The sequence below is a fragment of the Lissotriton vulgaris genome, chromosome 3_1 (assembly GCF_964263255.1).
Source record: "Lissotriton vulgaris chromosome 3_1, aLisVul1.2, whole genome shotgun sequence".
Classification (NCBI taxonomy): domain Eukaryota; kingdom Metazoa; phylum Chordata; class Amphibia; order Caudata; family Salamandridae; genus Lissotriton; species Lissotriton vulgaris.
In genome coordinates, this window is record NC_141689.1 from 2,060,077,857 (window position 1) to 2,060,104,412 (window position 26,556).

A 26,556-nucleotide genomic window follows, 5' to 3' on the forward strand; every position below is an offset into this window, starting at 1 on the left:
AAATGTAAAGCGTGCAAATATAGCTCAAACGTGAAAAAGGTATTTTTCCCAGTAGAAGAAAAAGTAAAGAACATCGGGAAACATTTAACTTGTCTCTCTGAATATTGTGTATACATTTTGGTATGCCCCTGCTCTGAGAAGTATGTGGGAAGCACCATGTTCCCAGCCAAAGTACGAGTCCTTCAGCATATGAGGGCTATCCAAAATAAAGACCAAACTTCCCCTGTGGCTCGTCATTTTGAGGAGCATCACAAAAGTAATCGAGATCTCCTCAAATTTTTTGTCATTGACAAACTTCCACCAATGCCAAGGAGGGGGGGGGGGGGTCAGGGGGTCAGACAAAATTTGTAAATTGAGACAGCTAGAAAATAGATATATCATCAATCTAGACACCTTGATCCCTGGGGGCCTCAATTCTGAAGAGGAGATGATATGGCATCTAGGAGACACGTAGGCTAGCCCCGACCATGTGGGATGTTTGTAGCATTGTCTGTTTATATTTATATATATGTTTTCTACAATATACCACATCATGTATATAGATTTCCTGAGGATTTCTGCGAGAACTTGTTTTTAACCATTTATTAATTGACTCATTATATCTCACAATTAATTTTCTTTGGTGGTGATGAGGGCACTGTTAGAAAGTCATTGTAGTAGAATGTAATGGTGTGATGTATGAAACATCAACAGTGACAGGCGAATTTGCTTTGTCTTTTCCCTTTTTTCCTGCAGGAAGCTGTGGAAGATTATGGTTGCTGAGAAAGACTCTTATAACTTTATTAAATTGTATACGGGCCTTGATATTACCCACTGGGGTGTTAGGATGTTCTCTAATCTATGACCTTCGGGTTTGCTCAAATGTTCCTTGTTTATAGCAGCAATTTATAATTAATGTTTACTTGCCATTTAAAATCCACTGGGAATTTACATACTTGGCATATTATGCACTTGCGTTATATATATCATTTGAAATATGAAGCTTTCCAAGAGATCATACAATTTGCGTTTATTTGGTAATTTATTTTGAACATTATGAGAAACTAAATATATTGATAACATAGTGAGTGGAATTTGAATCCATAGACACTACTTCTGGTGTCAACAGGCCCCGCAGGTAATAAGGTACAAATATGACATTAATTGAAACAGTTAATTTGTGAATAGCAAACACAGTATAATGGACAAGCTTCTCCTTATATGTGTTTTATTATGCTACATTGTGCACAAACACCACTACAAGATGTCTGCTATACTTTGACTTTTGTCCTTTGTTGATGTCTTACTCAGTATTCACGTGTGCAATATTATGTTTTTTTGAAACTTTATTTATGTTTGTTTGAAACAACACTCAACTACCCGTGATCAAGGCGACTGGTTCGCTGAAACGCGTTGGGCTGTTTTCATGTGCCTGTGTGCGGAACCAATATGAATTAAAATACCATTTTGACGAGCACACCCGACTGTCCGAGTGATTCATGTGCCACCTGAAGTGGAGTGCATCGGCACAGTTGGTACTGTGCTTTGTGAACCGTAATATATATATATATATATATATATATATATATATATATATATATTACCTACTGGCGGTCGCCAGTAGGTATATATAGTTAGGATTTTTTCTCTATGGGATTTTTGAAAATTCTATGTCTAATAACTTTGGCGTTTGTGGACGGAATTGGCTGAAATTTTCAGGAAAATTGAACATTTTGTTTCTGAGCAGCCCCTGACAATTTGGGGGGGTTTCATCAAGGGGGGGCCGAGAGAAAAGGGGGGTCCCAAAACACGTTTTTCCCATGTTAATTTCCATAGGGCGGTTGGCCTCACTTTTAGCTCGAACGGCTGAATGGATTTGCACGAAACTTGGCAAAATTGTAGGGACTGTTAGCCCGATGTGCCTTTGCTAGGTCTCAATCTATGTGCTCCAGTGGATTTTGAGTAATTTAGGTTCAAAAAAAGATATATATCTGGGCGGAGCCTAACCACACATCTGATCTGATTGGCTGTCAGCACTTCATCCAAGAAGTGTTGGCAGCCATCTTGGGACCAATATACATGATAGCACCTCATTAAAAAGCATTGTAGTTAATAGAGGGTTTTAGGACTTTAGTTACATTATAAATCATTTGTTGATGGTACCATACTCGTTTTAGGAATTGTGGTGGGTTCTAAGGTGATTTTACCATGTGAAAAAACCTTCTGCTGTGATATCATGAATATTGTTTGAAAGAAAACTAATATCTCATGATTTTCCCACAGTGGTTTGAAAGGGGATCTATAAGCTAAACTGAAAGCATATTTTCTGTAAATTCACATTATCTTTCTCAGTCATGTGAAAATGAAGTCTGACATTCTCAGTAAAACATGTACATCCAACAAGGACAGAGACTGTCAGTTGATTCCTTTGTGTTCTACTGCAGCCTCCTAGAGTGTTCTAAAGAACAACTAGAGCGCTAACAGTCCTACTTATTACAAAGGTATGGCACACCTGAAGCCATCTTGATTGGAATAAAGTGGTAACTCTTAAAACATTTAATTTAAAAAGAAACAACATGAGGGGGTATATTTTGCCATAGAAAGTATGATTAGTGCTGCAGAATGAAAAATTAGGGCACATTTTGAGTGACTTCTCAAATCCTTTTCTATTTCATTAAAACATTCTGACATGCAGTCTCCCAAAATGGCCACCAGAGACAAAAGAGCCCAAATGTAGCCCAAATATCACCCAGATGTAGCTCAAGTATAGCCCAATGACAGAATGTCCCAGAGTGTTCTAAAGAACAACTAGAGCGCTAACAGTCCTACTTATTACAAAGGTATGGCACACCTGAAGCCATCTTGATTGGAATAAAGTGGTAACTCTTAAAACATTTAATTTAAAAAGAAACAACATGAGGGGGTATATTTTGCCATAGAAAGTATGATTAGTGCTGCAGAATGAAAAATTAGGGCACATTTTGAGTGACTTCTCAAATCCTTTTCTATTTCATTAAAACATTCTGACATGCAGTCTCCCAAAATGGCCACCAGAGACAAAAGAGCCCAAATGTAGCCCAAATATCACCCAGATGTAGCCCAAGTATAGCCCAATGACAGAATGTCCCAGAGTGTTCTAAAGAACAACTAGAGCGCTAACAGTCCTACTTATTACAAAGGTATAGCACACCTGGAGCCATCGTGATGGGAATAAAGTGGTAACTCTTAAAACATTTAATTTAAAAAGGAACAAAATGAGGGGGTATATTATGCAATAGAAGGTATTATTAGTGCTGCAGAAAGAAAAATTAGGGCACATTTTGAGTGACTTTTCAAATCCTCTTCTATTTCATAAAAGTATTCTGACATGCAGTCTCCCAAAATGGCCACCAGAGACAAAAGAGCCCAAATGTAGCCCAAATATCACCCAGATATAGCCCAAGTATAGCCCAATGACAGAATGTCCGAGAGTGTTCTAAAGAACAACTAGAGCGCTAACAGTCCTACTTATTACAAAGGTATGGCAAACCTGAAGCCATCTTGATTGGAATAAAGTGGTAACTCTTAAAACATTTAATTTAAAAAGGAACAAAATGAGGGGGTATATTTTGCCATATGAATTATGATTAGTGCTGCAGAAAAAAAAATTAGGGCACATTTTGAGTGACTTCTCAAACCCTCTTCAATTTCATTAAAAAAATCTGACATACAGTCTCCCAAGATGGCCACCAGAGACAAAAGAGCCTAAATCTAGCCCAAATATCACCCAGATGTACCCCAAGTATAGCTCAATGACAGAATGTCCCAGAGTGTTCTAAAGAACAACTAGTGCGCTAACAGTCTTACTTATGACAAAAGGATGGCACACCAGAAGCCATCTTGATTGGAATGAAGTGGTAAGTCTGAAAACACTCAATTTAAAAAGGAACAACATGAGGGGGTTAATTTTGCCATAGAAAGTATGATTAGTGCTTCAGAAAGAAAAATTAGGGATCATTTTGAGTGACTTCTCAAATCCTCTTCTATTTCATTAAAAAAATTCTGACATGCAGACTGAAACATGCACTTTGAATACCAGCAGCAGACGTCCCTGGTGAGCAGTAGCTTTACTACAGTGATCTAATGTGCAACTAGAGTGCTAACATTCAGAATTTATGGCAAATGTGGGACACATCTGAATGCCTTCTTGATGGAACCAAAGTAAACAAGCATTGAAAATGCAATAGATCTCGCCCTCGTTTAAGTTAAAGCCATTCTGTTTGTAATGAGGTGGCTTTTTAGCTTTGCTTTTATTAGTGTTTTTTCAACTTTCATGTAAATAACATGCATCTGTATGCATATAAGTATATGTATGCATGCATTTATGTTTGTATTTATATAGATATACAGATGATATATGTTTATATATGTATGTATATATATATATTCACTGAAAAAACCATAGGCTATAGACCATATATAGTTAGGAATTAGCATTTACAAAACCTTGAAAATTCACTGAAAAAACCATAGGTTATAGACCATATATAGTTAGGAATTAGCATTTACAAAACCTTGAAAATTCAATGAAAAAACCATAGGTTATAGACCATATATAGTTAGGAATTCGCATTTACAAAACCTTATTTTACTCACACAAAACCATTGAAATTCCATATATAGTTAGTTGCACTAACTATATATCGCGCACCCGCAATCCACTGCTGATGATGTCACATATTACATCATTCATGACATGGTCAGTGACATCACTGATGACATCACTGATGACATCTCAAATGACATCACTGATGACATCACTGATGACAACATCCAGTGACTGTATGTTTCTGTAAAGTTAAAATATGTCTTACATATTGAAGAATGAGTGGATGTATAAGTGTCTGGATGAAGGATTTAGTAGGTGCATGACTGACTGTATGAGTGAGTGATTAAATGTGTCTCACTGATTGCATGGGTTAGTGACTAAACTGTCTTAATTTGTGCATCATTATGTCTGTTCTGTAAACTGTTGCATATGTTGATAAGTAGCTATATGAGTAACTATATGGGTTATTGATTGGTTGCCCAAGTATTTGTATGGGAGACTGAGTGTGTGTGTGGGTGGCTGGGAGGTGTATGACTCTGTGCATAGATGTGTGAGCAGTTGATTCACTAGATGTATGGTTTCAAAAGTGCATGTGGAAACAGCTGTATGGGCGGTTGACTGTGTGCATGAGTGTATTGGTGAGTGAATGGATATCTCAGTGCTACATGTCAAAGTAAGTACATATGTAAAACACAGTACATGTGAGAGTTGACATATATAAATAACTGTGCATAAGAGCCAGTGAATGTGTGAGTGGCTGTATGGATCATTGTGAACTTGTATCAGGGATTGTATAAGAGAGTAAATATGTGTTAGTATATGTTTGAATAAGTAAAGTTTGTATAACTGTATAGTTGAGGAAATGGAGGTGTGATTGATTCTTTGCATGACTGACTAGGTGTGTGAGTAACTCCATGGATGAGTGACAGTCTGTGAGTGTCTGTTTACACTGATTGTATCTAAGGTTTTATTAGAGTCTGAAGAGGTTCATCGTATTATCACATGAATGATATCATCAGTGATGTGATCAGTAATGTCAAATGAGATGTCATCAGTGATGTCATCAGTGATGTCATTTGAGATGTCATCAGTGATGTCATTTGAGATGTCATCAGTGATGTCATCAGTGATGTCACTGACCATGTCATGAATGATGTAATATGTGACATCATCAGCAGTGGATTGCGGGTGCGCGATATATAGTTAGTGCAACTAACTATATATGGAATTTCAATGGTTTTGTGTGAGTAAAATAAGGTTTTGTAAATGCGAATTCCTAACTATATATGGTCTATAACCTATGGTTTTTTCATTGAATATATATATATATATATATATATATATATATATATATATATATATATATATACACACATACATATATACATACATATATACATACATACACAAAAAAGAAGGAGAACTCTGGGTAGTTCTCAGGTTTAGGTGGAAAGCAGCTCCTGTTAGAGCACTCTCAACACCAGCGACACTCTAGATCTGCTCAACTCAAATGTCTGTTTTTCCTATCAAAGTTTTTAAGCATAGGATTAGCACAGTGCCATACACGCCGAGATAGAAAATGACAAAGTCTTTTGCCATTACTGAACCAGTTACTTACTTTCGGTAACGATAAATCTGTAAAAAACAGTAGTTAGTATTAGATTCCTTACCTTAGAATATCCCCAGGCGTCAAGACTGAATCCGGAAATATTTGCGTAGCAGTACCCTTGCGCGACGGTAGGCGTCGTCTGTGGCTCTGCGTCCGTCGTGGGCGCCGTGATTACGTCGTGGGAGTACTTAGACGACGCCTCCGCGTGCTGACGTCAGTTCTTAGACACAGCTTTTCCGCGCCAAAAACGCAGAGGCATGTCAAAAACCAACACTGGTGCCAATAAGACTAGGGCCCTGAAAGGGGATGACCTTAACCCTAGATATTGGTTCGCAGAACGAGGAGGATGGGTGGGGCGGTAAGGAATCTAATATTAACTACTGTTTCTTACAGATATATCGATACTGAAGGTAAGTAACTTGTTCATCTGAAAGAAACAGGTTAGTATTAGATTCCTTACCTTAGAATAGATACCCCAGCATTACCAACCCCGGTGGTGGGTCTGCAAACCAATAATCACACCAGAAAGTCCTGGAAGACGGAACGGCCAAAGAAGTCATCCCTCCAAACTTTGCTGTCCAGGCAGTAGTGTCTTGCGAACGTGTGCAGCGAGGCCCACGTAGCTGCCTGACAAATGTCCTGCAAGGGGACTCCCCAACCCAGGGCAGTGGTAGCCACCGTGGCCCGAGTGGAATGGGCCCTCAGCCCAACAGGAGGCTCCTTCCTTGCCAAGGAGTAACAAGCCTTGATACACAAGACCACCCACCAACAGATGGTCCACTTGTGTACCGCCCGTCCCTTCTTAGCGCCCACGTAACCAACAAAGAGTTGGTCATCCACCTGGAACTGGCGTGTGCGATCCAAATAGAATGAGAGCGCAAGTTTTGGGTCCAGACGGTGGAGCCGCTCTTCCTCCTTTGAGGGATGCGGAGGCGGAAAGAAGGTGGGCAAGGTGACAGACTGCCTGATGTGGAAGGCCGTGACAACCTTGGGCAGGAAAGAGGGTCTTGTCCGCAACACAACCTTGTCCGGATGAACAGAAAGGAAAGGAGGTTTAGAGGAAAGAGCCTAGAGCTCACTCGCTCTCCTGGCAGAGGTGATGGCAACCAGGAAAGCAGTCTTCAAAGTAAGAAGGCGGATAGGACAGTTGTGAAGTGGCTCAAAGGGAGCGCACATCAGATAAGTAAGAACCAGGTTCAAGTCCCACTGAGGCATCACGAAGGGAACAGGTGGAAACGTGTGGGTGATGCCGTTCAGAAAGCGATTTACAATAGGGGACTTGAACAAAGATGGTTGATCAGGCAGCCTCAGAAAGGCCGAAAGGGCAGAAAGGTAGCCCTTGATAGTGCCCAGAGCAGAGCCCTGCTGGGCAAGAGAAAGAAGGAAGAGAAGAACCTCAGAAAGAGGGGCAGAGAGAGGATCCACAGCCTTTGCTGTGCACCATGCCACAAATCTGTTCCACCTGCAGGCGTATACCGACTTAGTGGAGGGACGCCTGGCTGCCAGAATGATATCACAAACTTCAGGAGGCAAGTCAAATGGCCTCAACTGTCGCCGCTCAATCTCCAAGCATGCAGGTGGAGACTGGACAGGTTCGGGTGGGGGACCATCCCCTGTTGCTGCGACAGAATGTCCTCCTGAAGAGGCAGACGAACCGGGGGATCGACTGACATACTGAGTAGCTCGGGATACCAGTACCTTCGTGCCCAGTCCGGAGTCACAAGAATTACTTGGACCCGGTCGCTTTTGATCTTCTTCAGCACTCTGGGCAGAAATGGTATAGGCGGAAAGGCGTACAACAGACCACAAATCCACTTGCGACGAAAAGCGTCTCCGAGCGAGTGCCGCCTTGGAAATTCCAACGCGCAGAACTGATGACATTGCGCGTTCTTTTCGGTGGCGAATAGATCTAACCAAGGTTCTCCCCACTGCTGAAAGAGGCCTTGCGCCACCTTCGAGTTCAGACGCCATTCATGATCCATCGTGCACCGGCGGCTGAGTTCGTCCGCCCTGGCGTTCAGAGAACCTGCCAGGGGTTGAACCACCAGGGTCACACCCTGATGTTCCAGCCACTGCCAGAGACACCGAGCCTCCTGGCAGAGGGTCCAAGACCCCACCACGCCCTGTTTGTTGCAGTACCACATGGCGGTGGTGTTGTCCGTGAACACTTGCACTACACTCCCCCGGACAGAGGGGAGGAATGCCTTCAGTGCTAGACGAATCGCCCGCAGCTCCAAAAGGTTGATATGGAGCCAGGACTCCGCCGGAGACCAGAGACCTCTGATCTCCGCCTCTCCCATGTGGCCTCCCCAGCCCTGGAGGGATGCGTACGTCACAACTACGTGCTCCGGTTGGGGAAGGAAGAGGGATCTGCCCCTGAACCAATCGCGGTCCGTGAGCCACCACTGCAGCTGTCTCGCAGTGCCTTCCGAAATCAGGACATGGTCGGACAGGTTGCCCTGATGCTGGGCCCACTGAAACTTCAGGTCCCACTGCAGAGCCTGCATCCACCAACGGGCGTGATGCACCAGAAGGATGCAGGGCCCATCAGCCCCAGAAGCCGCAGCGTCAACCTGACCGAGACTCGGGATAAAGGCTGAAAGATCGGAATCAGAGCCTGTATATCCCGAACCCGCTGATCGGGGGGGGGGGGGTAAACCTGAAACTGCGCCGAGTCGAGAACCACTCCGATGAAAAGGAGCTTCTGAGAAGGGGCACAGGTGTGACTTCGGCACATTGATGGAGAACCCCAGCTGGTGCAGGAGGTCTGCCATCGTCTGGAGGTGGCTGACTGTCTGGGGCGAGCCCGCCTTCAACAACCAGTCGTCGAGGTAGGGGAAGACTGAAACCCCTAACCTGCGCAGATGAGCTGTGACCACCACCATCACTTTCGTGAACACCCGTGGGGCGCCGGTAAGGTCAAAGGGGAGCACGGTAAACTGAAAGTGCTCGTGGCCTACCGCGAACCGCAGGTAGCGCCGGTGGGCCGGCAGGACGGGGATGTGGAACTAAGCGTCCTGCAAGTACAATGCTACCATTCAGTCTCCTGGGTCCAGGGCAGCCAAGACCGGAGCCTGTGTCAGCATTTTGAACTTCTCCTTCCGGAGGAAGCCTTTGACGTCCCGTAGGTCCATTATATGGCGTAGGCCCTCTTTGCTCTTCTTGGGTACCAGAAAGTAGTGGGAGTAGCAATCACACCCTACTTCTGGCCCAGGAACGCGCTCGATAGCCCCCTTGGCCAAGAGGGCCATAACTTCCTCCTGCAGAAGCCGCAGATGATCCCCCGATACGCTGTGGTATTGCGGTGGCATGGCTTGAGGGGTCGTCTCGAAGGGGAGGGAGTAGCCCCTTCGGACGATTTGCAGGACCCACCTGTCCGATGTGACAGTGCACCAGTGGGAGTGGTGATGGCGAACCCTGCCCCCCACTGGCGTCACATGGGCCTGAAAGCACGGACTAGGAGGGTTTTGAGGCGGATGCTGCGGGGGAAGGTGTGGACTGGCCTCAGCGTTGTCCCCGACCGCCTCCACAGCGATTTCCACGGCCGCCACCGTGTTGGTTGTTAGTCTGCGGTGCGTGACTGGCAGCACGTGTGGGGGCGCCCCTTCCTTGGCCACGAAAGGAGCGAAAGGCACCAGTTTGCTGGCACGGGGCCCAGAGGCCCAAGGACTTGGCCGTAGCCCTTGAGTCCTTAAAACGCTCAAGCGCATGGTCTGCCTTGTCGCCAAAGAGGCGACGGCCATCAAACGGCATGTCCATGAGTGCATTCTGGACATCCGTTGAAAGTTGGCGGACCTCAACCAGGCGTGGCGACGAATCGCCACCGTCGTTGCCATCGCTCTGCCCAGTGAGTCGCTGGTATCCAGCCCACACCGGATGGAGAAACGTGCTGCATCTCAACCCTCCGCAAGGGTTTGGGCGAGTTTAGCCTTGACCTCTGCCGGGCATTGAGGCAGCACGTCCGCGACCGTGTCCCTCAGGGAGTGGGTGTAACGGCCCAAGAGGCATGCGGTGTTGGAAGACCGCAGTCCCAAACTAAAGGAGGAGAAGATTTTCTTTCCATAATTTTCATACCTCTTGGATTCCCGATCAGGCGGAGCAGACGGGAATGCGGTCAGGGAATTAGAGGCCTTGATGACCAGGCTCTCGGGGGTGGGGTGGGTGGACAGGAAACAAGGGTAGCCCAGGGCCAGGTGGTGGCGTCTGGCCACGTTCCTATCTACAAGCTGGCCTGTAGTGGGCCTGGACCAAGTAACCAAAAGAACGTCTGTCAAGGCCTCATTAAACAGCAGCAGAGGCTCAGTTGAGCTTGACTGCGGTTTAAAGACCTCAGTGAGGAGGTTAGTCCTCACGGCCGCGACGGGGAGCTCAAGGCCCAAGGCCTTGGCTGTCTGTGTCAACACCACACTGAAGGTGGCCCCCTCCTCCGAAGCCACTGTAGGAGCTGAGACAAAGCCAGTGTCTGGCGAAGTGTCCAGACCACTGGCATCCCCAAGTCCACCTGTCCAGTTCTCCTGGGACTGACACTCACGTGTCAGAGGGTCCTCAGACCCCTCCCAATACTCCTCATCACCCATCTCCTGATAATCAGGGTTGTCAAAGGACGGGCCCGGTTCATTGAAGAAAAACTCCCCAAGTGGCGCCGAGAGCGGCGCCGCTCCGACGCCGGAACCAGGTCGAGGGAGGCATTGGGGACGGCGACGCCCAAGGACGGCGCCGGAGGTGACTCCTGTGGAACCAGCGCCGGTGAGGTCGTCAGGTCGACTGTGCTAATCCTATGCTTAAAAACTTTGATAGAAAAACAGACATTTGAGGTGAGCAGATCTAGAGTGTCGCTGGTGTTAAGTGTGCTCAAACAGGAGCTGCTTTCCACCTAAACTTGAGAACTACCCAGTGTTCTCTTCTTTTTTGCATAATTTATGCGTCACTCAATGCCTGAAAGGGTGTTGTTTTGAATATATATATATATATATATATATATATATATATATATATATATATATATATATATATATATGTCCAGTCTTGCCAAACTCATCCGATACGAAGAAGGCGCTGACACCATGAATCTCAATCCAAACTCGATTTATTTACTCACTGTCTGCTTAGACGCGTTTCGGCGTTGCCGCCTTGTTCACTACATCTGCATTCAAACTGAGCTCATACATATATACTGTGGAGATATGGGCGTGTCTAACAATTAGCACACAGGTTCAGACCAGGTATTACCATGGTTACATGATGGTAAATCTGGGATGTTACACAGAGTCTTTTCTCCATTCTTATTACCGAGTATTCATTGCAGAAAAGTTTTTTACACAACAGAATTTAAAAATTCATAAATCACCTAAACAAGTGTTCAAAGTAATAGTGATAACAACCTTTTCATCAAATAGCATGTTACAATTCACAGCTGTTGAAAAGGTAAATTAAAAACATTTGCTGCCATTTCTGCGTTTAAATAATAAGTTAACACTTTTTGCCGCTTTTTTACCCTGAGTGCCTGCCATGGATGTGCCCTTATTAAGGTCCTAACTTAGTAGACCCTCTGGTTTGCCTGTGCATCCCAGTCTCCCATGTGTCATGCTGGTGTGTGTGCCATTACAGCGTGTGTGTGTGGGGGTGGGCTGGTTCGCCTTCTATGATCCCCGTTGTTGCCGCTTGGGACCTGAGCATCTCCCCGGGTGAGTTCTGCTGCGCGTTATAGCCATTAGCTTCTTTCCTAACGCTACAATGTTGCCAAAAGCTGTCACCGCCGCCGGCTCTGAGGGTAGCGTAAAAAGTTAGCTCGATTGAAACAATGTTTCGCGCTGAAACGGGTTCAGGAAGTAATGCGCGTTGTATCTATTAGCTTCTTTCCTAACGCTACAATGTTGCAAAAAGCTATCACCGCCGCCGGCTCTGAGGGTAGCTTAAGAGTTAGCTGGCTTGAAACAATGTCTCGCGCTGAAACGGGTTCAGGAAATAATGCGCGCGTGTTTCATGACTGTTATCACCGTCTGCTAACAAAGTGGATTTTCGTGTATTTGTGCCCTCATTATTATCGCAACATTGTATCTGAATCCCTGACATGGACCCTCGCGCATGCACTCGCTCCAAAGTTTATCTTATGAAGTACTGCCCTAGTGGGCTTAGCGGCTTGCTCATTCATTTTTGTGTAAAATTATACTGTAAAGTCACAACAAACAACAAGGGCATAGGCATGAGCATGGTCATACTCTAAGTAGAGCTGGTAATTGTAGGGTAACCAGGGCAAAGTGTTTCGTAATATATAGATATATATATCCTTCCAATGTGACATTCAGACCTCGGATGCGCGCTGCTACCGGTGCTCTGCGTAGGGGCCGGATCAGGGCCCAGAGAACAATTTTTCCACCAAGGACGCGGCACTCTGGGTTGGGGGTTTACCTAAGATTTATTAGTCTCTTCTGTTCGACCAACGCGTTTCAGCCTGCAACGGCTTTTTTCACGGTAAGTGAGCCTACGTTTATTTTTACTTTATATCCCATTTTTGCCTTAAAGGGGCATTATGGGATATGTAGTTCACAATGTTAATACATGTTAATTACGTAATTTTAACAAACAATTTTTAACAATTAGTCTTGGAGCATGACGCTCCTCATGCAGCAGTTTGATTTTCGTTTTAGTTGCTGGCATAGTACCATATCATATGCTTGGCAGTCTCTTTTTTAAAAAAGGTTCATTTTACCACTGCTTTTGTAAAGCATCCTGGGGTTTGTAGTGCAGTATATGCATTAAGCTCAATCGCCTTTTCCTTCACTTCCTGTGATAGTTCATTTTTATTTTAGATTTGCTCAAATTGTCACTTGTATTCGCTCCATCCATTTATTAATCTTGAACTTTTTCGGTTTTTATTTGTTTAACCACATTTTTTACTGCTTCCTTAATTTTTTACCATTATATCCTTTATAGTCATTATGCTGGGTATAGTACCCTCGTTGACACGGAATAGTAGCAAGTGATGGTAATTTGAGTTAGTGTCTTGTTGGTTTATTTTACTGATCAATCATCATTCTAGACGAACATAGAGCTCCTCATCATTGTTCATCCCTCTTGGGGCCTTGGTTTTTAATCTGATAATTAGACGCGATTCAGTTTGTCGTAGTTTTTTCCGTCTATCACCTCCTCTTTCATTTGCTGTTACCATGAAGATTCCATAGTATGACATCACTCTCCAATTACTTCCCTGGCATGATGCCATGTGCTTGGCAGTAGCGTATGTCATATCTTTATTCTTTACTGCCCTTATGTGTTCTAGTATTCTTTTCTTGAGCATACATGTAGTACTCCCGATGTATTTCATTTTACACTCACATTCAATGATGTACACAACATGTGTTGATGTACATGTAATTTTATCTTGGATCAACATTGTTTTTCCATTTGGTTTGAGTATGGTGTTCTTATTTATTCCAATTTTACACGCCTTGCACGTGTTACATTTTTTTTAACACTTTTTGTTGATCAGTTAGCCAATTGCATTTTTCTCTTGTGTTATCTATTCCTTTGAAATTACTTTTCACAAGTTGATTCTGTAATAAGTCAGTTTTCCGATATGTTATAATTGGGCCATTTCCTAGCATCTTACCTATATCTGGATCCCCGGATATAAGATGCCAATATTTACGAATCTTAGTGGTGATTATCCCACTTTCTTTGCTGTACGTTGTAATGAATCTTGGTGGGCTCTTCGTTTCTGTGTGGGATTTTGCCTTTGGGGTCAGAAGTTCTGTTCTGGTTTTTTATGAGGTACGTCTCCTGCATTTCCCTTGGCTTCTTTCGCTGTAACCTCTGGCTTTTAGTCTGTTCATGGTTTCCTCTATTTTATCTTCAGCATCTTCTTCTTTCGAGCAGTTTCGCTTCATACGGAGGAATTCACCGTAGGGTATACTTGCGACTAGTGGTTGCGGATGGAAGCTCTTGCCATGAAGTATGCTATTGGTAGACATTTTCTTCCGAAATAAAGATGAGTGGATTTGGTTGTTTGAACTATAGATTTTTAAATCCAGGAAGTCTATTTCTTTTTTGCTCATTGTGCAAGTGAAGTCTAAACCAATTTCATTCTGGCACAGTCTCTGATAGTAATTTTTTAAATCTTGTGATGTGCCATTCCAGATTAAAAACAGATCGTCTATGTATCGTACCCATAGAATTACTTTCTCTAGATCTATTTGATTGCTTGAGTCCCAGGCAATAGTTTTCTCCCACCAGCCCATTGTGATGTTCGCGTAATTTGGAGAAAATGAGACGCCCATGGCTGTACCGCATTCTTGTTTATATAGCTGGTGATTAAATAGGAACACATTATTGGTTAGGCATATCTTGATCATCTGCAGAAGCATTTGTGTATGTTGTAGTTCTTCAATATTGGTTGTTTGAAAAGAAGTATGGACAAGATGAGGCCATCAAGCTGTGGCTCACTGAATGGTGCGGTGTATGCAACAACTCCAGGAACCACAATCTCTTTGAGGCTTTGCTCAGACAAGAGGTCATGAAGATCTGATCAATTAATGGCAGGTAAAAACCAGCTACCTAATCATGGGAAACGATCACACCCCAGATTAGCATCACATATTTTCGAAATCGTATGCAAGAGGTTAATGAAGTGTGAGGAAATAAAACAGTGATAATACTGGATCGATAATGGCTGGGCAAATTTGACTAGCCATAAGTAAATGACTTTGTAGTTAACACCAAGTTCAGTGTTTAAAATGGCATTATCGGTACTAAAATATCACCTCATCGCCAAAGGTGTCAAAGACTTCATCACATTTTTAGTGAAAATACCCAGTACACATTTCTTTTTAAACAACACTGTTTATTATGCCTTTTCCAGCGTCTGCAAACTGAAATTAATCTAATGTTCACGTTGTACTTAGCGTTTCCACCAGGAATTATATGGTCTATATTTGGGTTTCGTAAAGTGCTATCCAGAGACCCCATGTGATGTGAAAGTTGCAATGGGTTAAACCTCAAAGAGTAATAGCTAAGCAAGAGCAGGCAGATTTTAAATTCCTCATGTATTTGAAAAGAAAACTACAAAAATTATACACTTGACTTATCAAGTGGCAACTTGATGAAATGCAAGATCACCATCGTAGCTTGTGTGACACAGTCTTAAAATCACGATTCTCATTCATTAACAATAACAAATATTCGCTGAAAACACCCCAAGGATGAACTAATAACTCCACTTGAGAACAATGGACGATTTTTAGAAAACTGGTAAAAACACATGTATGAGGAAACGCAAAGAAGAGAGTAGGTGGGGAAAGACAAGAATTTGCAAGTGTCTGGATACAGGTGTTGAAATTACACCACACAACCCAATTGCTGTGACTTAATAGAGCTATTGTTTAGGTTCCTGGTCACTACAGTTCTATTTTGAGGAATAAGAAAAACGAAATTGGCACCTGCCTTCCTCCATACTTCACCCGTATGCACAGACATTGACCTACAATACCACTGTTATTGCTCAAGTACAGGAGCATTAACGAGCACACAGTTTAAGTGATAGACAAGGTCGTTTAGGAGCATCAAGATGGCTAAACTAGGTTTAGACACGTGTAAATATTTAAATTAATTTAAGTGGACTCTGAAGAGGACTGGCTTTAGCGCTGATGGTGCCCAGTGCGACAATCATTTTTGGGGCATTCCATGACTGCCTCTTCGGATTCTCTCACTCCCACTGGGCAAAAGTGTCCCTTATCTTTCCAATCATAGGTTATTGCTAAACACAGCGTCCCTCCCCCCTGAGGTCAGCACCCCCTCCAAAGGTCTGCGCCCAGTGCAGCCGCACTGGCCCTAAAGCAAGCCCTGACTCTAGAAATCAAACATTATACTATTAAGCAAAGCCTAGAGCAGCACACCTTACACTCAGCGTCAAGCTTGACAGCAGTGCCACATGCAGACAATGACAAAGAAAGGTCACACGCAAACGTTCAGAGCAAAGGCAGCCAGAAGAACAGTGGTCCAAGACCTGATCAAAGGTAGCAAACCACATACCACTAGAAACTCCTTCTTGTCCACCATCTGATTGCCGTCGGTATCAAACATGTTGAATGCTATCTTGAAGCCAGCGTGGGGTTCTAAAAGGTGTACAGGAGAGATGGACGCGGTATCAGTTACAGGGAGAGGCAGAAAAAATTTGCACAAGCATTCTACGGCATCACATGCAGTTTGGCTAACTTAAAGCACTCCGTTTCAAGCGAACAACTGGAGTTCTTCTGTAACGCTACTCAAAAGATTGGAACGAAATATGCAACATATTAGTCGCCTTACTTCCACATATCTTTCAGACGGAGTGTCAGCATTGTGTTGAAAGCAGTTAAAACTGAAAAAAGACAACACCGCCCTTACTGCTGTTTGAAGGCACTAGAAACATGCGGACAAGGGTGGCTGGTATCTATGCGGAGTGATGTAACAGAGAACATTCGCTTTAACTCTTATTTAAAGGTAATTAGTAAAATGTGTCATATGCCTGAGAATGCATATTTCGTAAACGGTGCACTGGTGCATAAGAAAGAACAAGCCCATTTTAGGAAATGTTTGCTACTTGTTTTATAAGGAATTCAGCAAACATGTTTTGTACCAGTTCATATTTCAAAAATATTTTTGTACCACATCAAAACAGGGAAAAACATGTGAAACCATTGTATTTATTTTTTTTAAACTAAGGGGGTGCAAATAATTTTAACAAAACAATTCTGGTCTGCGATTAAAAAAAAAGGAGGTACTTGTCTTGCACTGTTTTGTGGCTTAAATTCTAGCAAGTTATCTAAAGAGTATATATGCCCCAAACTTAGTCGAATCTTTCACATTTGGTAAGCGGGACGTGTGCAGCGACCTCGGTTCTCTTCATCCAAATAGCATAAACAGTGTCAATCAGCTTGCCCCAATAATTGCACTGGTGGAAATCTCAAATTTGCATCAAATCGTATTTTTTCCTTCTTTCTATTGCTCAAGAAGCAAAAACTTAAACATAGATCTCCATTTTTAAGATGTGCCTAATTTAAAGTAATATGGACAACCAGAAACTCGACCGAAATTGCAATAGACCGCCAGATAAACCTCCCTCCATTGCAGAGAAGTGCTGTTAGAAAGGACGCCAGTGCAACGATGACTTGTACAGAAGGATAACATAAAAAGGTATAAGCTGCAAATGGACGGATATGCCCAGAAAATAATAGCAGCGGCACAAAGTACACATAGAAAACGAAGCTGTTAGGACTGCGGGCCACTGACCGCAAGTTTAAGTTACTACACTCACTCCTGGTCTTAAATTTCTAACTGAGGTGGGAGTTTATTGGAATAGGCCTGAACATTCAAACTACAGTGATGCAAATATTTTGGGCCTTGACTAAAATAGGGAACACCTGACAAAAGGGAGAGGTACAGATCTTTCGAGAAGAGTAAACTTGACAGCTTGATCGTATTCTCAAAAGGTTTAGGGCAGCAGAATTATGCTGCTGATTAGGCCAGGGTCCATTGGACTGTAAGTACAAGCCAGCAATAGATCAAAACTAAACAACGCAAAGAGCGCAAAACCTCCGTACTGCACAGGGGAGTCAAAAATTGCGTGAGGGAAACAATAGCATCATTCTATCTTGTGTGACAAAGGGCCGGATTTAGAACATGACAGATGGTACTTCATCCATTAGGGTGGAGAATGACAGTGCCTCCACCATCCAAATAGTCAAATTTAGAAATGACCGCTGGCCCATTGGTTATCTCTGTACACTGACAGTAATGACCAACATGGCGGTTAATGTCAATGTACAAAAAGTTTGATGGACAGTCACTGTCTGTTTTGATGGCTGTTCATTAAACTTTTCAAAAATGTTATTTTTTTCCAAAAGTAAATTCCTAAAGAGTGGAGCAAAAAAAAATGACCCACCCTACAAGGAATCTCTCAGGGTTTATTTGGGGGAGGGGGGGAGGGGGAGAAGGGTTATTTGTTTTTCCTCGGGTGATAGAAAAAAAAAGACATACATTATCTTCCCCAAATAGGGCAGGCAGGATAATGTCCTTCCTTCAAAGGCCCCTACTTCTGTCACTGGAGCCAACATGGGCTCCGTTGATGGTAAACGGAAGGTCAGACCAGCTCTGTTGTCGCATTTGTGACAACATACACCGTACATCAAACTCTAAATCTTTTCCCAAAAAATGATTAGTTGATTGGGAAAATATTGCATCTGTAGTGCAACCACAACAAGGGGGTTTAGGACAATGTTCACATTCCACAAAATATGACAGTTGATGCTACAGCACCACCTTTCGTCCTAACAATATATGGACTTTATTGGTAGACATGGTCTGTATGCTCTTTTGCAATACTAGGCTTTTTTGCAATTTAATACCACAATGAATAACACAGAATCCTGCATGAAAGATATGTTTTATAATGTAATAGAATTTAATATAATAGCTAGAATTTCCTATACTATAGTGCTGTTTTTGTGCGTACTTAACTTTTGGTTGATGCAATGAGTAATCATCCTTTGATATCTACAGAATTATATTTCCATGTAATCATCTTTGCATTTGACTGTTGATATGTTCACACCACAGGTGTGCAGAATACTTACTTGTTAAGATGCATAGAAGAAAGAGATACTCTGTGTAGGAAATAACACCTGGAGAATAAAAGAAACAGACACATATTAGCCAACATGTCTTGAGACTTTCCTTAGAATAGTAAAAATTACCAGAAATATAGAATATATTGCACAGCAGGACACACAGAAATCTATATCATTAGTTCCCTATTCTCATTTGAATGACTAGAACTGATATCTGCACACAGTTAGTCTATTGCAGAAGGGTCCTTTCACAGGTTGATGCCGACATTCTGTAGGACTAACATTGTGCGTGGACATTCATAGTGTACATCTGAAGTGCTTATCTGCGAGAGTCTTCTTCTTTTATAATACATTACGGTTGCCAAGGATAGGCCTAGAGACTAATATGACACACTGATTATATGGTAACATTGGACTTGAAGTGCAGATTCAATGTCACTTTTGTCATATCTGGGCTCCTTCTGACACTTAAGGATTTGTCATATTTCTTTGGATCAGCTCATAAATTGAATTCAGACTTTTTTTTTGCTGGGTCAAGTTTAGTATTCTTTTGGCCAGCAGGAGGTTCAAAGACCCCCCCACAAATAGAGCCCTTTGCCAGTGCTTGCACCGGTTCATTGGAAAGGCGAGGGTGGGGATGGAATCTGCACAGGGGTGGCTCCTCCACTGGGGCGGAGGAGCGTCACCAAACTACTTTCTTACAGTGCAAGACGCAGTAACATAAAATGGTAATAACTACCATTTTATGTTTCTGCTTCTCACACTGCGAGAAAGCAGAAGGGTTTGGCTGTTGCTGGGGCTGCTCTCCGAGCAGGGCTGGGCAGGGAGGATTGGTGTGCCCACTCCTGAGGGCACAATGACTGTTTGGTCGGCCCTCTGGGGCCGCCCAAACCAGTCATGCACACTCTGCCCTTTCTCCATTCAGGCTGCAATGCAGCCTACTTAGATAAAATGGCCTCCCAGTAAGCCCCTGGCTGGGCTGCCATTGCTGCATTGTGATTGGCTTAGGGGAGAAGAGGGAGGCTGCTTGCTTCCTGTTCCGGTAGCAGTCGATAAAACACGAGACCCGGACGGAAGACTGGTATGTTTTTATTTAGTATCACATTTACTCATGCCCCTCCTGTCCTCCCAGTGCAATCCCCCCCCCACACCACACACCCCGTCCCGCCCTCCCAGTGCAACCCCCTCCCCCCCCCCACACACACACACGATTAATGCCGGCCGTGACTGAATCTGCATGTGATAATTGCTTTTCACACTTCATGTGGTCTGGGAAGGCCTGAACTCACAGAAATAAAAAAGGGCAGCCAGAACTCTAGAGCAAATCACAGGAGGGGCTCCGCTTTAAAGTTTTGGAGGGAAGGGTGCAGGCAGCTGTGGTAGTTGGAGGGCAAGGCTTACTTTCTCAGAGAAGGTCTTTCAACAGACCAGCTCAAGAGGTCATTTTGAAATATCCCATACGATGTGCAGGAAGGTTGGAACGGGGTGGCATGATGATCTGTCACCCAGGATTTGACAGAGAAGCCCACCTTCTGGAACTTTCTGTACCCACTAAAAAACCTCAGAACGGAGGCGAGAGAGAAAGGAGATGGATTTCACGGGACCCTGAAGAAGACTAGACCCCTGTATGGGGTGAAAGAACACCCTCTGAAAGACAGTAGGGAGATAGACCTGCTGGTGAACGCTGAGGGAAAGGGGCTCTCATGAAGCATCTGCTGACTGGGCCTGTAGAGGGATAACCCTCATCAGAGAGCTGCCTCCGACTTCTGCCTTCACATGTGTGCTTTGCAAGAGGCTATGGGAACTTAAAAGTGCAGGCATGGAAAGTTTTCATCCTTCATGGCTGCGGGGTGCCACTGCAGGTGACCCCAAGAAGAGGATACGTCCAGTTATAGGACCGAGGTCAGATTCCGAGCATGGAGCTAAATTGCAAAAAGAAATCAAGCTCCAAAAAGGAAAATAAAAATGTAGTGGCTACTAGGCCTTAAGAAACCCATCTTTACTGCATTCTCCTCCCACCGCTCCATGCCTGTGTTTGTGTGGGCTGGGGTAAATGTGCCTGGCCTCAGCTTCCTGCTGACATGGATTGCACGCTAGAGCAGGTCTCATGCCAGATGTTCAGAGATCTGCAAGATGTGGGGAGCCATTGGGGCCACACGCGATTGTTGTAACAAAGAAAGGCCTGGTTGTGGCGTTAGGCTGCTTATAAAGTATGTATGCCTTCGGGCAAAGGAGCCCCAGCAACCTTTGGGGCAATCAGGAAATGTGCTTTTCTATTTTGTTCTGCAGTGCACCAGGAAGGGCAGGAGGCACCAACAGACTTTCAACTAAAGTTTTGGGGGTGCAAGAAGGGCAGCGGCTCCCAGACGACTGACCAACACCCCCCTCCCCCTCTGTAAAGTTTCTAGATATCACCCTAACCCTCCTGGGTTATAACATTCATGCCCACTGGAGACTTTGCCATCGTTTTTAAGCACTCCTAGAGCTTGGGCCTTTGCTTTAAGTCGATTTTAGAGTATTGGGGCCTCTGTTGATGGGTCCTAAAACGGAACTGCAGAATATTAAATGCAGAAATAAACCAGACCCCTGGCATGGCTCAGAAGGGCGTGCACCCGTGCCCGGGGTTCTGCAAAATAAGCTGGATATTTGTAGCCTCCGGGCAAACATGTATGCATTTAGAGGGCCAATTGTGACATGGAACGAGACACTGAGCAAGACTCTGTAGTCTGAAGAGGCACACCATGTGCCTTTTACTGGCTGTGCCTACAGTCAGTGCATTGGGCTGCAGAGGACTGACAACCAACAGTCAAAATCAGACTGATATGCAGGAGAGACCTTATTTCCTGATCACTGCACAGCAAGGGTTACCTACTGGCCTCTTCTGTTTAAACGTGTCTATTAGTCACCTGCAACTAGTCTTTTGCTAAATCCATATGGGAAATGGATAGCACATATATCCTGTTCACCTGTGTGTGGTAGTAGGACGAACATGTATACTGTGCTTAACTGTGGAAACACAGACATCTATTTTGGGTCTGCTTTGTGTGAGTGGTGCATCAAAACGGAGGTTGACTGGAAAAAGTTTGCAAGAAAGCAATGCGAATTGTAGGCTTTAGTCTTCACAGCTTTTCTGAGAATATTGGTACTGGACCAGAATTCAGGGAGTGGGGGATAGGAGTCAAATGGCCCTTTTTAAGTGAAGAGACCGCCCTGGCCCACTTCTGACTCCGTTCTTCCCCAGAGATAAAATGAGGAAGTAGAGTAGGGAAGCACCAATCTTTACAGATAAATGTATGTATGGCAGTTACATGTTTCATGGAGTTCTGCACTTCTACAGCACATTAACCCTCTGAATGAGCTTCCGTCTGGCTGGCCATTATCAAGAGAGTCATGTGCTAAGGGAGTGTGCTCAGTGCTCAGTTTTAGTATCAACAGTACAGTACATTGAAGCCTATGTACACCAGTGGTAAAAGGCACCCAATTGCTACAATTGGAGCCCATGGCCCTACATTCTCCCGACACCCCCAAGAGGTCCAAATCTGCAATTTGTGCAGATCTTTTTGCATTTTTTTTGATTTAGCATATAACTTTGAAAGCATGTTCAAAAATCATTGCAAACTATAAAATTCCAGGTGTACTCTTTATATACCACGTACATTTAAGTGTATTATTTGTACAGGAGACAATTCACTGGTATATGCACTGTGAACATGTGTAAAAGGATTTTGTTCCCATTTTGTCCCCAAGGAAACCTTTTTTGTATGAGGAAAAAGCACTTTCACCTCCGCCCCATGACATACTGAAGTACACCTCTTCCGTTCAAATACTGGAAAAGAACATGCCCTAGGGTTTTGCATGTGTAACTTTCAAGATGGGCAGTTACCCGCTAAAGTTTGTGTACAGCCATACTTTGGTGGTGTTGATTGCCTTTTGCAGCATCACCGAAACAAAAGCACCTCTGGTCCTCCCTTAGTCACAGAATTACTACAACAAATAACTAGGCAGACTCTAGGTTTATGCCAAGAGCACAAATGATTCACAACCCTAATTCTATTATTCCAGAAACTGGCATTACGGCTCACCTCACAGATGATCAAGTTTTGCACACAGAAGATACAACTCAGAGAATCAGGCCCACTGTGTCCATCTTCCCAAATAGAGTAAGAAAAAAAGGAAGGTGGAAAGAAATGGACAATCAAAGAAGAAACATTAGGTCAGGCAAGTCTTCCGAAACAGTATGTTTCAAAAGGCTACCTGAATTCCTAATAATCAATCCCATGCCGGAAAACAAACTGGAAAAACACCAATGTTGTGTCCCTCACTAGATTATTTCAAAATGGCAAGCACAAAAAATATAAGGTAATGCTAATCAGGCAATGTTAATTAGGTAATGCTAATTTAGCTCAAGCGTAATTAGAAATTGATGTATTGTGTTGTGCAACTCAAGAGGATGAATATAATAAAGGGCAATGGGACTAACAACAGACTAGAATGCAGTACCAAGCGATTGTTGTGGCTGAGATTAATTCAACCAAAAACATTTGTTTTTTTGTTCACGTAGAGGCCCTAAGTGCGATGACGTGGAACCCATGCTCACTATGCCAATTAAACTATACCTCACTGACGAAGTCTAAGAAGTACAAACGTGATATGAGGTTGCTTGCGCTAATATCTGGAGCGGAGTGGCTTGAAGATTCGGGCTGGAATACTTCTATCGGAACAGGGCCAAGACTGATTTGCTTATGCCTGGTCTCTGCCAAAATTGGTATTTTGGAGAAAAAGGATTGTCCGAAAAGAAGTCCCGACCAATTGCCACTGGGCTGAGATTAATTTAAGAATTCCTTTCATCACTTCTTTTTTTTGCTACATCATAATTTGAAGCACCCTTTATAGGTTGAGTAAACGAGACAGTAATGTATGCCAGTGCACAAAGTACCATGGATAACCTCAGTTGCATTGCCACTGCAAAATCAGTTCAATACAAACAAATCACACCCCTAGATTATAGCTAGAGTAAATGCCCAATGTAAGCCCAATGGTTGCACAGTGATAGGCAGGGCTAGAATGGGAAAGTGGTTAACAAGTATCAACTGCATTGGCATAGGTGTTTTGAAAAAGGAGCTACTGCTGGCCTCTCAGAGCTATTAGTGTGCCTATTTCATACTATGCAAATACCTTTATTTCAAAGTGCAAATTCCAATTTCTGATTCACAGAATCAATAACAATGTTAATGTTGCAATCATTAATGGGATGTACCACTTATAGAAATGTTCTCCTAATTTACTTGTGAGCAAATATACTCACAAGGTCGGATTTGTGGTATACCAGTGTTATTCCCCCTGTTAAAAGTTGGTGAGCTCCTCAGAAACTCGCGAGTTGGCTGATGTTGAAACTTTTGCAGGATATTTAAACCGTGACAATGGTTTTAGATGTACTCCTGGCAGGAGTAAATCAGTTTCCCAGGTAAGATTGGAGAAGAAACATCCCTAAAATTAGCACAAAATATATTCCTTGTGGATAAACAAAACAAAAAGAAGGTAATACAATGTCTTTTTTCCTGATATTACCACAAGCAGCAGTGTATACAAATTTATGTTTGCATGAATGGACACTCACACCAGCTCTCCTATTCACAGCTTCAAAGGAGTACTCCTTCAAATAATTTCAGATTTGCAAACGTTGGATTTGTATGACTTGGATTACAGGAGTTTCGTGAACAGGGTCTAGAGTGATTAAAGGAAAAGGAGTCCTCAGATGCCGTGTTATGGCCTGCGCAGACAACACTGTCTAGAGGAAATATCCAAGCAATATTGAGAAACAAGGTGGAAAAACAGTCCCCTGGCTAGAGCCACAAAAGCAAAGTTTGTTTGGCAATAAACACCAACAAGCCTCTAATCCCTTAGGGTCACTGCTTCTGTGCGTCACCTATCACAAACTTAGAATTAGCAACATAAGTGGCCTTCCAAGTGGCTACTACCCTAACTGGAAAAAAAGGAGCGAGCCTTTGACACTTATCTGGTTATCAGATACCACTGATGTTTTGATAGAGGGGTGTAAAACATCCTCAGGTAATCAGTCAGTAGATGTAAAAACTTTATTCAAGATTTCTGGGCCCTTTGTGTGATGCCACCCTCTTTGTTGTAGGACAAAGAAAGGAAGAGCCGCTGTCAGGCCGCATGTCAACGAGGGTAAAGAGAGCTATCTCGCGGCCCCTGAAAGCATTCCCGCGCTTTGTTTGTATGCCACGTTGTGACCTACGGACAGATAGTTCTGCTTGAGCGCCCTGAGTGTTATGGGAGAACGGTTCTGGAATGACTACTGTTCAGAATGGAGGCCTCGCGCTGAGATCACGTAGATGGCGCAGAGGTCACGAGACAAAGCTTAGAAATGGAAAAGGGCAACGTGGGTTTAACCAAAACGTGTACAGTGGATGGAATCGCAAGACTAGCAAAAATCCGAGAAGTGTCATACTACGTCATAGCAATGACCACGTTTAAACGTAACTAGGGCAGCTGTCTTTTGAAGCATCCCTGATTTTTAGAAGATTCCAATGTGTGGATTACCCTTTTCTTCCAGGTGCTTGTACTATTTAGTAATCAGTTCACCAAATGACTCATTCTTATTTTTAAGCATAAGTTAAATTCTCTGTTCGAATGGCTTACAAATCTTATGAAACTCAATAAAACAGTATTATGGGCTTGTCAACTAGGTATTTACAAATTAAAGCATAACATAATATTAATTTACCATTTGTTGCATTTTAAGGTCTAATGTCAAATGACGAAATAACAAAAGAACAAAGCACTTTATTAAAAATGGTAAAAAAACATTTTTGGTGTATTCCGATGCTCTTCAACACTACGGCTGCCATCAAGTTGTCAATTGAGACTTGAGAGTGACAACCAAAGCGGGCCATGAATTAATTTCACACACAGAAAGCGACAGATATACCAGAGGGGGAGAACACTTGATCGATCATAGGAACATGGCCAGGTTTAAAAGTGCAAAACATGCAGTTATAAAAATATTCACAAAAATATTTGAACATGGAGACAAAAAATGACGTCTATTGTGGAATAGTTTTAAATGGCTACAGTGTACAGACCAGAAGGCATGTGGCAGTTCCCCTAAAGCAGGGGTGTCCAAAATGGGTACATGTGGGAGGATCCATTTTGGGTTTGCAGGATATCTGCATAATAATACATACACTGAAAATAAAGGGAACTCATTGACCCAATCAGTGTTGGTCACTCGTGTATAGCACGGATTGACCAGCAGGACATCTCTTCATCAGTTGAACCAAATCATCCGTTGTTAAATGTGTTAAGATTTTCTTTAAAAAAATCTTTTTTGAAGTTTTACGTTTTCTGTATTGGAATACTGGTCACCAGCTCATGTTTGGTGTCAGAAACAATTTTGGCAGTTACCCTTGAAAAAAGGTTCAAATAGTGAGAGAGTGTAGTTTGGAAGAATTTGATGTACAGTCGTTTAGTCTAATTAGTCTACAAAAAAAACCAATGCTCAAGCTTAGTAGACTCATTTTTGTTTGATTAATTGTAAATTGGTATAGTGCACAATTACCAAAGCACAGAGTGTCTTGGTGCTGAAACTAACTGACGAGTTGCTATTCGGGCTAGGGCAGGGAAAACACAAAAGTATTGTAAGTACTTGCAGGATTTGGAAAGACTGCGGACCGAGCACAGAGAGAAGGGAAGAGAGCTCCAAGGGTTGTCCCTTTTCTAACGAAACTGCACGGAGGTCCCACATACAGCAAGCA

General features: G+C 43.2%; 1 protein-coding gene across 6 annotated transcripts in view; it reads right to left on the reverse strand.

Annotated features, from left to right (window-relative positions):
- Positions 1-26,556, reverse strand: part of MICU3 (mitochondrial calcium uptake 3) — a 482,285-nt gene that overhangs the window by 250,640 nt on the left and 205,089 nt on the right. For all 6 annotated transcript variants that reach the window (XM_086962600.1, XM_086962605.1, XM_086962606.1 and 3 more), the window contains exons 5-6: positions 18,785-18,832; positions 16,203-16,285 (exon numbers count right to left, since the gene is read on the reverse strand). In XM_086962600.1, coding sequence (XP_086818726.1) covers positions 16,203-16,285; positions 18,785-18,832 — 131 coding nt within the window. The remainder of the gene's footprint in view (positions 1-16,202; positions 16,286-18,784; positions 18,833-26,556) is intronic.